General features: G+C 44.1%; 1 protein-coding gene across 1 annotated transcript in view; it reads left to right on the plus strand.

Moving 5' to 3' along the window:
• BMP2K (BMP2 inducible kinase) overlaps positions 1-12,472 on the plus strand; it is a 47,479-nt gene that overhangs the window by 12,664 nt on the left and 22,343 nt on the right. Inside the window, exons 8-11 of the mRNA XM_015407527.1 lie at positions 2,105-2,184; positions 6,224-6,381; positions 9,354-9,535; positions 11,533-11,625. Of these exons, the coding sequence (XP_015263013.1) occupies positions 2,105-2,184; positions 6,224-6,381; positions 9,354-9,535; positions 11,533-11,625 (513 nt within the window). The remainder of the gene's footprint in view (positions 1-2,104; positions 2,185-6,223; positions 6,382-9,353; positions 9,536-11,532; positions 11,626-12,472) is intronic.

Genomic DNA, 12,472 nt, shown 5'->3' on the forward strand with positions numbered 1-12,472 from the left:
AAAAAAAAAAAAGCCCAGCAGGAACTCATTAGCATAATTAGCCACACCCAACAGCAGAAACTCATTAGCATATTAGGCCACACCCCTGACAGCACAGGTCATTAGCATATGAGGCCACACCCCAGTGTTACCAGAAGTGTGGTCATCCAGCCACACCCACCTTTTGCTTCTTATTCTGTTGACCTTGTTTGTTGTCAAAACCTAGGGCTTTTTTTGTAGCAGGAACTCCTTTGCATGTTAGGCCACATACCCCTAATGTAGCCAATCCTAATGAGTTTCTGCTGTTGGGTGTGGCCTATTATGCTAATATGTTCCTGCTTGGCGTGGCCAACTCGGGAGCCAGCCGGAACTCCGTTCCTGTGCGTTCCTGCCCCAAAATAGCCCTGGTTCTATCATTAATGTTGGAAGTTTACCTGCTTGGCGCAGGGGAGTTAGCCTTAGTTGATACTCACTGCTTACGGAGTCCCAGAACTGAGGGGCAGGGCTATTCCCAAGGCGCCAACAGAAAGGAGAAAAAAGTATTTCCCGCCTCCCTAAAGGAACGATGGGAATAATCCATGGAGATGTCCTCCTAACCTCAGAGGAGAAGGACCCTTCACGGTAAGTGCTAAAGGTCGTTTTCCAAAGTATGGCAGGGACAGGCAAGGCAGCCTCCTAGCCAGCCCCAGGTGAGCTGTGAGTGTGGCTTGCCAGGCAAGGGAGCCCCAGCCTCCCCTGATGTCTTTGGTCTCAAGAAAGAGAGGACGATGACCCAGGGTGCTCACCATTCCTCCTTCCTTCTCTGTGCAGCCTCACACAATGTGGCTAGCAATATATCATCAACAAGCAAAGAAAACATGCTTTGTTGACAGTAACCATGAAATTGGACATCAGTAGGCATCTTGGAAGAGGAGAAAGTCAGAACCGATCGATGCATGGGTTTGGCATTCGGTTGTCTACTGTCTACGATATTAGGCACAGAAAGCAAATCTGATGAGATTTAGCATCCAGTTCTGAGACAAACAAAGCAATAGAGAAATGCTTTAATGTTATAATTTTTTACTTGAGGAAACAGACGGTCTATTAATTATCGCATCTGATTAATCGGCAGCCCCTATTCCATATGAGTGCCATTTAACCATGTTTTTGCTGTAATTGGTATTGATGCTTTTGATTACTGCTCATATAAAATATTATGTAAAATTTAGTCTGTACACTTCCCTTTCTGGGCCTTTTCCGGAAAATAGCCACAGCTTTAATTATGGGTAATTCTGGCTAACTTCTGACCCTAGCCGTATTTCTCCCCTGTTTTTTACAATTCCATTGCTCTAAAAAAGCTTGATTTAATTAAATACTGACCTAGTATGGAAAGCAGCTGGTTAAGAAATGAGTTTATCCACCATCACCAAATAGTGTAAAATTAAGTTTTATGTGTAAATGATGAAAAGAAATTCATGCACATTTATTTTTATGTCGTAGAGAACAACATTCTGATGCAAAATGACAGATAAACTTTGGGTTGAATCCAGCCAATTTTTACTCAGTCTTGGCCAATTCCCTTTCTTGTTATGGACCCCTGTTCCAGGTGGCTTTTGTCTGCAGGTCCCGTGATTCCAAACATCGCCTTTTCAGTTAAAGAGAATCCTGATTATTTTTGTCAGTGGAACAGCTGGTTTGGTTCCTGCTGTTCATACTTCCACTGAGAATTGCTGGGACACACTAAAATAAAACCATTCCTGAAAATTCTAGGCACCACAATGAAATTTCTAAGCACCTTGGCAAACTGGCATGTTGGATATGTCAAGCCCTGCATTGGGGTACCTAGGACTCATACCCCAGCTGAAGTCTCTTTTTCTTGGCCTTCATTCCCTGGTCATTACTATGAAAGAGAGGAAACATTAGCCAGATATGCTACATTCCCCTTCTGACTAGCTTGCTTCCGAAAAGCACCTTTAAAGTGTTCCTGAGTATTTTCTCTGATTAGTGATGTCCTCCATAGGAAACTTGTTAATGAATACTGTAAAACTCATTTGCCATCCTCCAAATATATGTGTACCTTCTTTGTATCATAGAAATTTATTTCTCAAAATAATCTGTCTAATTTATGGTTATTAATTTGCCCAAGAATTCTCCTCTCCCGTCCACTCTTCCTGAGCCCTTGACAGCTAGTGAGGCTGCTGCTAAGAAAAGCCAAATAAAAGCTAGGTGAGTATAGTTGCTTTTAAGTACTACTTGTGTAATAGTAATACCGTATTGTGTTTTCTAGCAGCCTGATAGCCTGGCCTATCTCATCAGAGTTGGAAGCTAAGCTGTGTTGGCCACAGTCAGTGCTTGGATGGGAGATCACCAGGGAAAACTGGGGTTGCTATGCAGAGAGAGGCAGTGGTAAACCACATGTGCACCTCTGTTGTCTTGAAAACCCCCAGGGCTTTGGGGTCGCCATGATTCAGTTGCAACTTGACTGCACATTATTATATTGCATTTTAAGAACTTTTCTATAAACATAGTTTTTTATTCTTCAAAAGGATGTTGCTTATTTTTATATTTAGAAAGCAATGTGTATATCAGGTCTTCGGCTGCATCTGTATTCAGTTCTCAGTCTTGGTCTTGTCTGGCCTTTCTTCCCTGGAGCAGCTAACCTGGGTATAATGTCAACAGTGAATAATAATACCAGTTCTGAAATTCACTAACAGCCTTCATCATCCGAGAATAAAACATTTTCCAAGCAAAGACGCATATGCCCTGCAATCAAAGGCAAAAGCCTGAGAGAAGAGAGACGTTGGCCTGGTGCCTGCACTTAGGTATATTGGGTTTAACTTTAGATGTGGGAAGGAAGCTCTCACAAATGAGAAGCCTCTGCAGAAAAGGCCCTGTCTCTGGTGACAGCACACCTCTCTTTAGAGAAGAGTCTTGTTAGCTGCCCCACACAGGTCCATTTCCTAAATCCATAAATATCTGTTGGGCTGGTTCCTATGGGAGTAACCAGTCTTTTAGATATGCTGGCCCCAGGCTCTTTAAGGTTTGCAAGGTATTGTGATTTCAAGTCAGCATGGTGTAGTGGTTAATAAGAGCACTGGATGCTAATCTGGACAACCTTTGGTTCCCTTCACCTCCACATGAAGCCTGCTGGGTGATTTTGGGCCAGTCCCAGTTCTCTCCGAACTCTCTCAGCTCCACCTACCTCACAAGGTGCCTGTTGTGGGGAGAGGAAGGGAAGGTGATCGTAAGCCGCGCTGAAACTTCTTAGAGCAGAGAAAAATGGGGTATGAAAACCAGCACTTCTTTTAACAAATGCAGTTCTTTTAAAACTGGTAATACGTGCTCCTGATAACTGATTTCAGTCAGCATCTTAGCTGCTGTGTTCTGGACCAACTGAACCTTTTGAGCAACCTTTGAAGACAGTCCAACATTGTGACGTGGTAATTTAATACTGCATATGCATTCCTCATGTTTTGTGAGAATGCTCACCTAGCTGTGAAAACCATGTTGGTTATAGTTGGCAGACTTTCATCCAGTTCAAGGAGTGCACTAGAAGTCTGAACATACATTTGCGTCCTTTTTAGCTTTTCAAAACATGTTGACGCATTAAATTCCTTATGATACCTACTCACTGAATGCGAATCCCTTCCACCCACACTCGGTTTCAGCAGACTTCCATGTAGATTATTGTCAGCCAAAGTTGGCAAGGCCAGCATGGAGGAAAACTGCTTGACATAAGGGGTTTAGTTAAATGAGAGTACTCCAAACAGCAATGTCTGCATAGTTCGCTATAGAATAGTGTACCCCAAGTACATTTCAGGGAGAGATCATTAAATGTAGAAAACCAGACAGGAAATCAATTTGATAATTTCTTTTGACTTTTATAATAGATTGGACCGAAGGTATCCTTGCACAAGCAGAAACCTGTGAATGCAGCTCCTATGGGGGTGTGTCCTAGTTACACAGGTTTTCCACATAAGCTTCAGTCCCTGTCTCTCCCCATGCTGTTCTTGAGGTTCCCCTGAGCCTTAGACAATTTATCATGTAGGGAGGGGGGGGACTACAGAAAAGGGGGGGGGATGGGAAATACGTTGTGAACAGAGCTCCACAAGTGACTTCGGATCCAATCCAGTGTGTTGGGGGGGGATGTCAATTAAACATTCAGGCTGGTTCTGAAGCTGTCAGTTCCGTAAGCTGCCTTTCCAGCAATATGTCTGCTTGCTGCCCTTGAGGTCTTGTCTGGATTTCTGTGGGTTGATCAGCTCTGTCAGCTGGTGAGGTTGGTTCTGCCTCCTTCCGCTTGGAGGATGGGGTGGCGCACTACTTATCATCTGATCTTTTGGCTCCCTGGTTCTGTGGCTAACCCTTGTTCTGCTGTGTCGCAGTCTTTTAAAAAGTGAATTAAAAGTGACAAAGGCAGGGGTGGTGTTTTTCCCCCTTTAAAAAAATCAACACCATTAGCATCTTGACTACTGAATGGCTCAAATCATTTTGCCAGCAGTGTCTGTGGAAACTGAATGCTAGAATAATTTTCTTGGTAGTTTGAAGGCAGGTATAATGGAAGGAGCTGCGGTGGCTCAAGTGGTTAAGACGCTGAACTGCAGGCTGTAGAAGGTCAGTAGTTCAGCAGTTCGAGACCCGGGTTGCCGCATGACGGAGTGAGCTCCCGTCTCTAGTTCCAGCTCCTGCCAACCTAGCAGTTTGAAAGCAAGAAATTGCAAGTAGATAAATAGGTACCACTTCGGTGGGAAGGTAACAGTGTTCCGTGCGCCTTGTTGTTTAGTCATGCCGGCCACATGACCATGGAAACGTTTTTGGACAGCGCTGGCTCTTCGGCTTTGAAACGGAGATGAGCACCGCAACCCTAGAGTCGGATTCGACTGGCTTTCGAGCAAGGGAACCTTTACCTTTATAACGGGGAACTTAAGTAACAGCGTGACATTAAACAGCCCCACTTAAAACGCCTGATCCCCTAATGTCTTTTTTACTTCTTTAAAGAGTAGGTGATGCTATTTAAATGTTATTTCCCAAACTGAGGCTCTCTGGGGGAATCCCTTTCCCAGTTCTTGAATCTCTTCCTCCAGCATGCCATACTCTGTTAAGACAGGTGAGCAGGGAAATTTCCTCATCTTCCTTGGAAACCCCTCCTCCAACACTCTTGATGGCTATCAACATTCTGAGGACAGTGAACATGCTCGGTCCTTATCAGGTATTGGGGGTGGGTGGGTGGAGGAATAAATTATCTGGAAATTCCCCCTACACCCCTTTCCCCTTCACTTAAAGATTTTCTGATTCCTCAGGGACATTCCATTGCCCTCTGTTTTTCTCCCCTTTATCTGGCCCTTAACAGTACCGAATATTCTGTTTTTCCAGGGGCCTGCTCAGTCCTCTGCAGGTTGTAGGATTTTTTTGCGTGTGGACTTGGGGGTGTTTATCTCCTCTTGGTTAACTTACAGACTCTTTGTGTTCTTTCATTCCTCCAATACAACCTATGTGTATAGAAACATGACTTATATGAAATGATCTGACCCGGTTCTGTTGTTTCTGTGACTGCTATGAGCTGCCTGCTTTGCTATTATGCACAAGGAAAAAACAGAGAAGTCTACAGAAGTAAAAATGTAGCTAAAGATAGTATTCTTGGAGCATCACATGGAGAATAGGAATGAAGGTACCTGTTGGGGGCAATAGAGAAACAGCAACGTTCGTGTTTGAGCCGAACGATGTATAAAAGGGCTTCCTGCCTGGAAGTAGAATGAAAACCCACTTCTCATATTCATTTCTGTGTCTGGCACACTTGATTAGGCAGTGTTTGTTTGGCTTGCTGTAGATACAGAGTAGCAATATAGTAGCTCTATAAACTAAAATGCTTGAGGCTCATCAGGCTTTAGAAAACAGCCTGCCATTCCCTGTTCCCCTCCAGTGGTTTAATTTTGTGGAAACCTGTGGATAGGATTATTGTCACACCAGATGTACAACTCTTTCTAAAGTAGAAAATGTGCTAAACGGTATTAAGAGTGTCAGTTACTCTGTCGCTGCTTGGAATGAAGAAATGGTACACAAGCCCCCTCTTGTGGTGTATGTGAATATTGATAAAATGTATGAAATGAAATCATGCCAAGTACAGAACTCCTAAACATTAAAAATAGAAACACGAAAGTGTGTTTGTGTGTGTGGGTTTACAGGTAACATTCCTACAAGGTGTGCTTCTTAAAGATGAGTGCTGAAGTACACGTTGGAGAAACGTTTCACATCTCTTCCTTTATAGAATAACAGATGCCATTGGACCAACAGAAACCTCAATAGCACCACGACAAAGACCAAAGGCCAACACAAGCGCTGCCACCTCGAGTGTGCTAACAATCCAGAGCTCAGCAACACCAGTCAAAGTGCCAGTCCCTGGTGATTTCAACAGTGGGCAAAAAGGTAACTGGCCAGAAATAGCTGCCATAATTAACCCGGAGAATAATTTTTGTTCTAAGATCACAATTACATCTTCTGAGAATTTAAAGAATTATAGGTAAACAACCAACAAAATGACTGAATCTGAGGTGTTTTGGAAAAGGAAGTATGCATAATTTGGGTTTTAAAAAAAATTATTTGAAAGAGGTACAAATGCATATCCTGCCATGAGGTAATGTTATGATAGTTTGGAAAATACATATGGTCAGATTCAGTCTTTCACTATTCCAGAACATAGAATCATAGAGTTGGAGGAGACCTCCAGGGTCGTCTAGTCCAACCCCTGTACAGTGCAGGAAACAATGTAGGGAATTCACAAATACCTTCCCCCCATACCCCCAGTGACTGCTGTTCCATGCCCAGAAGAGGGTAAACCGCCGCCCCCCAGGATCCCTGGGCAAACTGGCCTGGAGAAAAATTGCTTCCTGACCCCAAAATGGCAGTCAGCATTTCCCTGGGGGTGTAAGAAAGGGCCACGAGAACTACGCACTGATGCAACCCTTCCTGCCCTCACTTCTGGTGATCTGCCTAAATTCACAGGATCAGCATTGCTGTCAGATGTCCATCTAGCCTCTGTTTAAAAGCCTCCAAAGGAGGAGAGCCCACCACCTCCCGAGGAAGCCTGTTCCACGGAGGAACCACTCTAACTGTCATGAAGTTCTTCCTAATGTTTAGCCGAAAGCTCTTTTATTTCAACCCATTGGTTCTGGTCTGACCTTCTGGGGCAACAGAAAACAACTCTGCACATTAAAAAGTTGGTTCAAGACATGCATCTGTGAAAGGATTATCACTGCAGAGGGCGATTTGTCTGTTTCCCTCTGCTGGTGTATTTTGCCAGCAGGTGAGAAGACTTTTTTGTTCCCTTTGGCATACCCTCCCAATAAGTTACTGGCCCTCCTTCCTGGTTCTGGTATTTGTGTTTGTATTGAATTATTGTGTAATTTTAAATGTACTTTTAATATTTTAATAGTTTTAAATATTTTATATTCACTGCTTTGGGGACTCTGGGTGGAAAGCTGGCATTAAAATATTTAAAATAAGTATAATATGTAAATTTAGTCAGGCATGCTATCATCCATGCTTTGTATACCTGCTCTGAGGCTGGTTCCATACTGGGATTTTCTCCCCATGCCCCCATTTTATTTAGTGGTTTCTACATGATGCTGTGCTTTTTGCTACCGCAGTTTGTGGGGCTCCCAAGGCTTTCCCTTTTAAGGTGGAGCAAAGAAAACCTCTGCTGCAGGCAGAGCTTGTGTGTGGAAAAACTCTACCTGCCTCCGGCCAATTTAGAGGTGGTGTGCTGCTCAGCTCTGGCATTCCTCTTCCCACCTTAGCCCTCTAACAGGGCTGTTAAAAAGAACACCTCAGCTGCATGGCTGACCTGGGGTGGGAAAGGAGGGGATGCCAGGTTGTGGTGCGGTGCCCCTACCTGATTGTCATCAGGTCAGTGCTTCTGCACTAGTGTGATGGGCAGGAAGGGGGTGGGGAAGGGGGCATTATCAGCAGCGAGTGGGGTGTGTGAATGCTTCAGTCTCACTTGCTGTTTCTTGCGCTGCAGAAGCAGCTTTTCCCACTCCTGTGGGAAAGCAGCCAGAGACACAGCGGTAAGTTGCGTACCCTTCTATGAGTAGCTATTCTCAGGCTAGAGGGAGAAACTTCAGCCTTTGCCAGTGGCATGGTAGGATATAGGCCAATAAAAACCATGGTGTGTATCCAGCCACTTGATTCTTCTAATGTCATTTCTGTTTGTGGAAGAGGGGTAGCAGCTTCTGCCGATTCTCCCTTCCCGCAACTGCAGACCTCCATTTTTGTCCTGACTTCCAGTGAGAAAAATTCAGGGGGCTCAAGGGGCTGCAGCGGGAGGAGGAAGCCTGGATGTTTGGATCTATGCCAGTGGGCTGGATCTTGTGCTCTGCTGTGGAGCCTTGTGCTGGTATGAAATAAAAGCAGCAAACAGTATAAAACGCATAAGGACACAGCATTAAAAATACATTCACAAAAGCAAAATGCTTCAACTTGCATAAGCAGCTGATGCTATTTCTATGGTGGTCTTGAAGTTCTAGTAGTTTCTCTGTAGGAGCGTTGATGCCTCAATTTGTCACTTTGGTAGGCTGTTTGTAGGCTTGGCCCCCGACCCAGACAAACAGATGTCAGAACCGGGGGGAGTCTCATGTGGCTTAAGTAAAGGGAAACCTTGCAAAAAGAACCTGTAGAGGGGAGTCCCACGTCCCATTCTCTGCTCCTCTGAGGTCCCTCCTGTGATGAGCAGTGTTCCCTCTAGGCTGAGTCAGTGTGAGCTAGCTCACAGTTTTTTAGCCTCCGGCTCACACATTTTTGTCTTAGCTCAGGAAGGATGACTCCAGAGCAAACTAATACATGCAGTAGCCAAATCGCTCGCTCACAACTTTAATGCCAGTAGCTCACAATGTAGAATTTTTGCTCACAAGACTCCACAGGTTAAAGAGAGCATTGGTGATGAGTAGGCTTGGTTTCCTTTCCTGGATGCCACCATCAGTCAGGAGATCGGGGCTGGTCTTGGAACAAAAAGTGCACCCTGTGTCCTTTTTGGCTTCAGGCTTCTTTCCCTGGCTACTGCTGGTTCAGTGAGCTCAGGGAAGGAAGAGTGGTGGATACACTTTTCCCTCCAACCCCACTCCACCTCACTTCTCTTGTTTTAAACTCTCCCATTTGTTTCAGGGGCTTTTTTTTGGTGTGTGTAAACCTGAGGATTTGCCCAGGTTTGTAGAAAGATCTGCCCTTTCCGCACAAAAGCTTGCACCTTGGGGCCAACTTAGGAATTAGATATATGTATTTGCTGTTTCCCTCTTAGTTTGTAGCTTAAATTGGAAGAGTTTAATGAGTGATGTACAGAAAGATGTCTGTGTTTAGACTCTGAAACACAATCAGCAGGTAATATACTTTGAATATATCCCCAGGGGTCTCTAAACCTGGAAACAGTCAAGAGAGTATGCTGTCCCAAGGAGCTAATCAGCCTCCACAGCAAAACAGGGTACTGCAACAGCTACAACAAGGAGACTGGAGACTGCAGCAGTTGCATCACCTACATCACCAGCAGCAACAGCAGCAACAATTGCTTCAGGATGCATACATGCAGCAGGTACTAGCTGTGAAAGAAACTGTCTTCAAACTTGCCTCTTGTGACCTGTATAGTCTGTAAACGTGCTGAACTTGTCACTTGGTTTCCTAGGACAATATATAGATGAAACATTTTTTGGGTTGAATGATTAATTGAAGTGAATAATCATTCAGTAGTTTGAAGTGTAAGGTCATGCATCTGGAGGCAGTTAGCAAAAAAGCTGCGGTCATCAAAACAAGAAGGCTGTTGGGATTGTGCAAAGTGAGGGCAGCATCCAAAGAAATGGGCAAGTTGATCACGCATGAAGTTGCCTTATACTGAATCAGACCCTTAGTCCATCAACATCAGTGTTGTCTACTCAGACTGGCAACAGCTGTCCAGGGCCTCAGGTAGGAATGCACCCCCGAAAATGGCCCATTCGGACCCTTTTCGGGCTGCTGCAGGCTGATTCAGATTCTCTGATCTGAATCGGCTTGCCGCCAAATTTTGGCGGCAATTCGGCCTCATTATATCCTATGGGCCATTGAAGTCAATGGCAAAAACATAGGGTATATTCTGGGGGCTGGAGGGGAGGGGGTTACTTTTTCCCCACCATAGAGAACAATGGAGGGGATAGGGGCAACCTGTTTGAGGGCCTGTAGATTTGGACCCCCTGGTCCAATGTTCTTCAAACTTGGTTGATATCTTGGGGAAAGGCTCCAGGAGCTACCCTGCGAGTTTGGAGCCTCTCCCTCAAACTCCTTCCCTCCAGCTCCCAGAATATACCCTATGTTTTCACCATAGGATATAATGGGGCTGAAATTGACATTCGGCTGGCGAAAGACTCCCAAATCAGCTTGCACTGACGAAACTGACATGCGGAAATCTTACTTCTGCCTGATTCGGCTGAATCTGAATGGGACGAATTTTTTTTTTTTTGCACACCCCTAGTCTCAGGCTTTCTTCCACATCCCCTACTGCCTGGTCCTTTTAACTGGAGATGCTGGGGATTCAACCGGCGACCTTCTGTATGCCAAGCAGAGGTTGTACCTGTAAAGAAGTTGTAACTCCAGGGACTCACTCTGATAGTGCTCTTCATCCTGGCTGTGGGCTATTTGCTGCACAAGGGAGGGAACTCCACATTCGAATAATAAACAGTTCTCTTTATTTACTATATCCAAGGATGAAGCAGGAGAGGAGACAGGAAAACAAGATAACAGTCCTGTATTTAGTGCAATTAAAAGCCAAAATTTCACGGCAGTTACCACAAGCAACAATCCAAGCCTTCAAATGAACTCCTCATACAAGGCTCCTGAAGAGGGACGAATTCCAAAGGTCTCTCAGCTCTCCTCCAGTTTCTTGCTTTGCCTTCTCTGTCTGATGACTAACGGCTGATAGTAACCACACCAACTTACTCCCTCTCTATCCACCCCACTTATTAAGCTATCTCAGCCTTAATTGACCACAGCTGTTACTACCACGCTAAGAGTTTACTCTACCCTCCACAGGGCCTAAAGAAAAGAGGAAATCATAAAAGGCTTGAACACTGCTGCCACACCCAAAACCCCATACACATAACACTTAATCCTTTACAGTACCACTAAACCAAAGTTCCTCCCCAAGTGCTCGAGGATGATTGGTATACATTTATCCCTGAATATACTTTGCCAAGATTCAGCAGATGAGTTTTTCACTGGAAAGGAATTTTCCCTGGCATGTGGGCTAGTGATTTTTTAGTTTCAGTACATGTTAAGTTTTTGGTTGCTTTTTAGTCCTTTCTGAGGGTGCATATGTTCATGGCACACTTATTTGGGTGTCTGGGGCGTTGCAAAAGGAAAGACTGTGCATGGTTCTGCTCTTCTGTTGAATGACAATTCAAAATGCCTTTGTCTCTCTCAACTTAGGTTGAAAGAATTATGTAATAATTTATTCTTAACTGGCTTCTCACTCAAGTGCTGCTGATTTTTTTGCCAGGACAGGTTGTGTTCACTTGAGTAGATAGCATGATTTAACAAGACTCTGTCTCCTTCGAAATGCAGTATCAAGCAATGCAGCAGCACATGATTCAGCAGCAACTTTTGATGCAGTCTGTGTACCAGCAGCAGCCTCCCCCATCCCAGTATCCTGTCATGGTAAGTTGTTTTTGAATAGAGGATAAACACAGATACAGGGAAGTCAATCATATTAACAACCTAAAATAGCATGAATGCTTTTCTGAGATTGATTTTGATTGCTGCTTTAGTTCCTGCATTTTTCATATGTTCTTTGGTGCCTGCTCAAGCACTGAAATAGGAAGACAAAGCCAAAACCTTAGCATACTGTGTGAGTGTAGGTACAGAATGGGTTAAAACGTCAGCTATTTAACTCCCATCTTGAGAGACATGGATATTTTATGTTGCATATGCCATATGGTGTTTTATTTTTCCTATACTGTGTTCAGCTTATGAAACAGTAGTAATTACCAATGAAATGCAAGGTGTTTGCAGTGTGTAGGTAAGCAGTGCATTTCTTGAAGGAGTTATAATGAAAGCTTTAAATATCTGTGCTAAAATACTTTTAAGAATACATAGATTTGTAGAACTTGGCTTGAAATTCATTGTAAAATGTCTGTGTGCTGGATTTAAAATCTTAGACTTTTTAAACTATTCACTGGTTTTACTATCAGTTAATATAAGCAAGTGGCTTTTTCCCAATGAAATCATTTTGGCATCTCTCACTGATTCAGGCAAATTGATTAAAATCATTTATTTCCAATTAGATATATCCTCCATGAATCCATCTGTGGCTACTAGCCATGGTGACTGAGGACATTCAGAGGCACTAAACCTCTGAATCCCAGAGCCAGAAGGCAACATCAGGGGAAGTTCTCAGCCTCTATGCCCTGTTGTTGGCCCTCCAGAGGAACTGGTTGACTGCTGTGTGAGACAGGATGTTGGACTAGATAGACCACTGGTCTGATCCAGCAGGGCTCTTCTTATG

This window comes from Gekko japonicus, unplaced genomic scaffold (genome assembly GCF_001447785.1).
Source record: "Gekko japonicus isolate JY-2015 unplaced genomic scaffold, Gekko_japonicus_V1.1 scaffold926, whole genome shotgun sequence".
Classification (NCBI taxonomy): Eukaryota; Metazoa; Chordata; class Lepidosauria; order Squamata; family Gekkonidae; genus Gekko; species Gekko japonicus.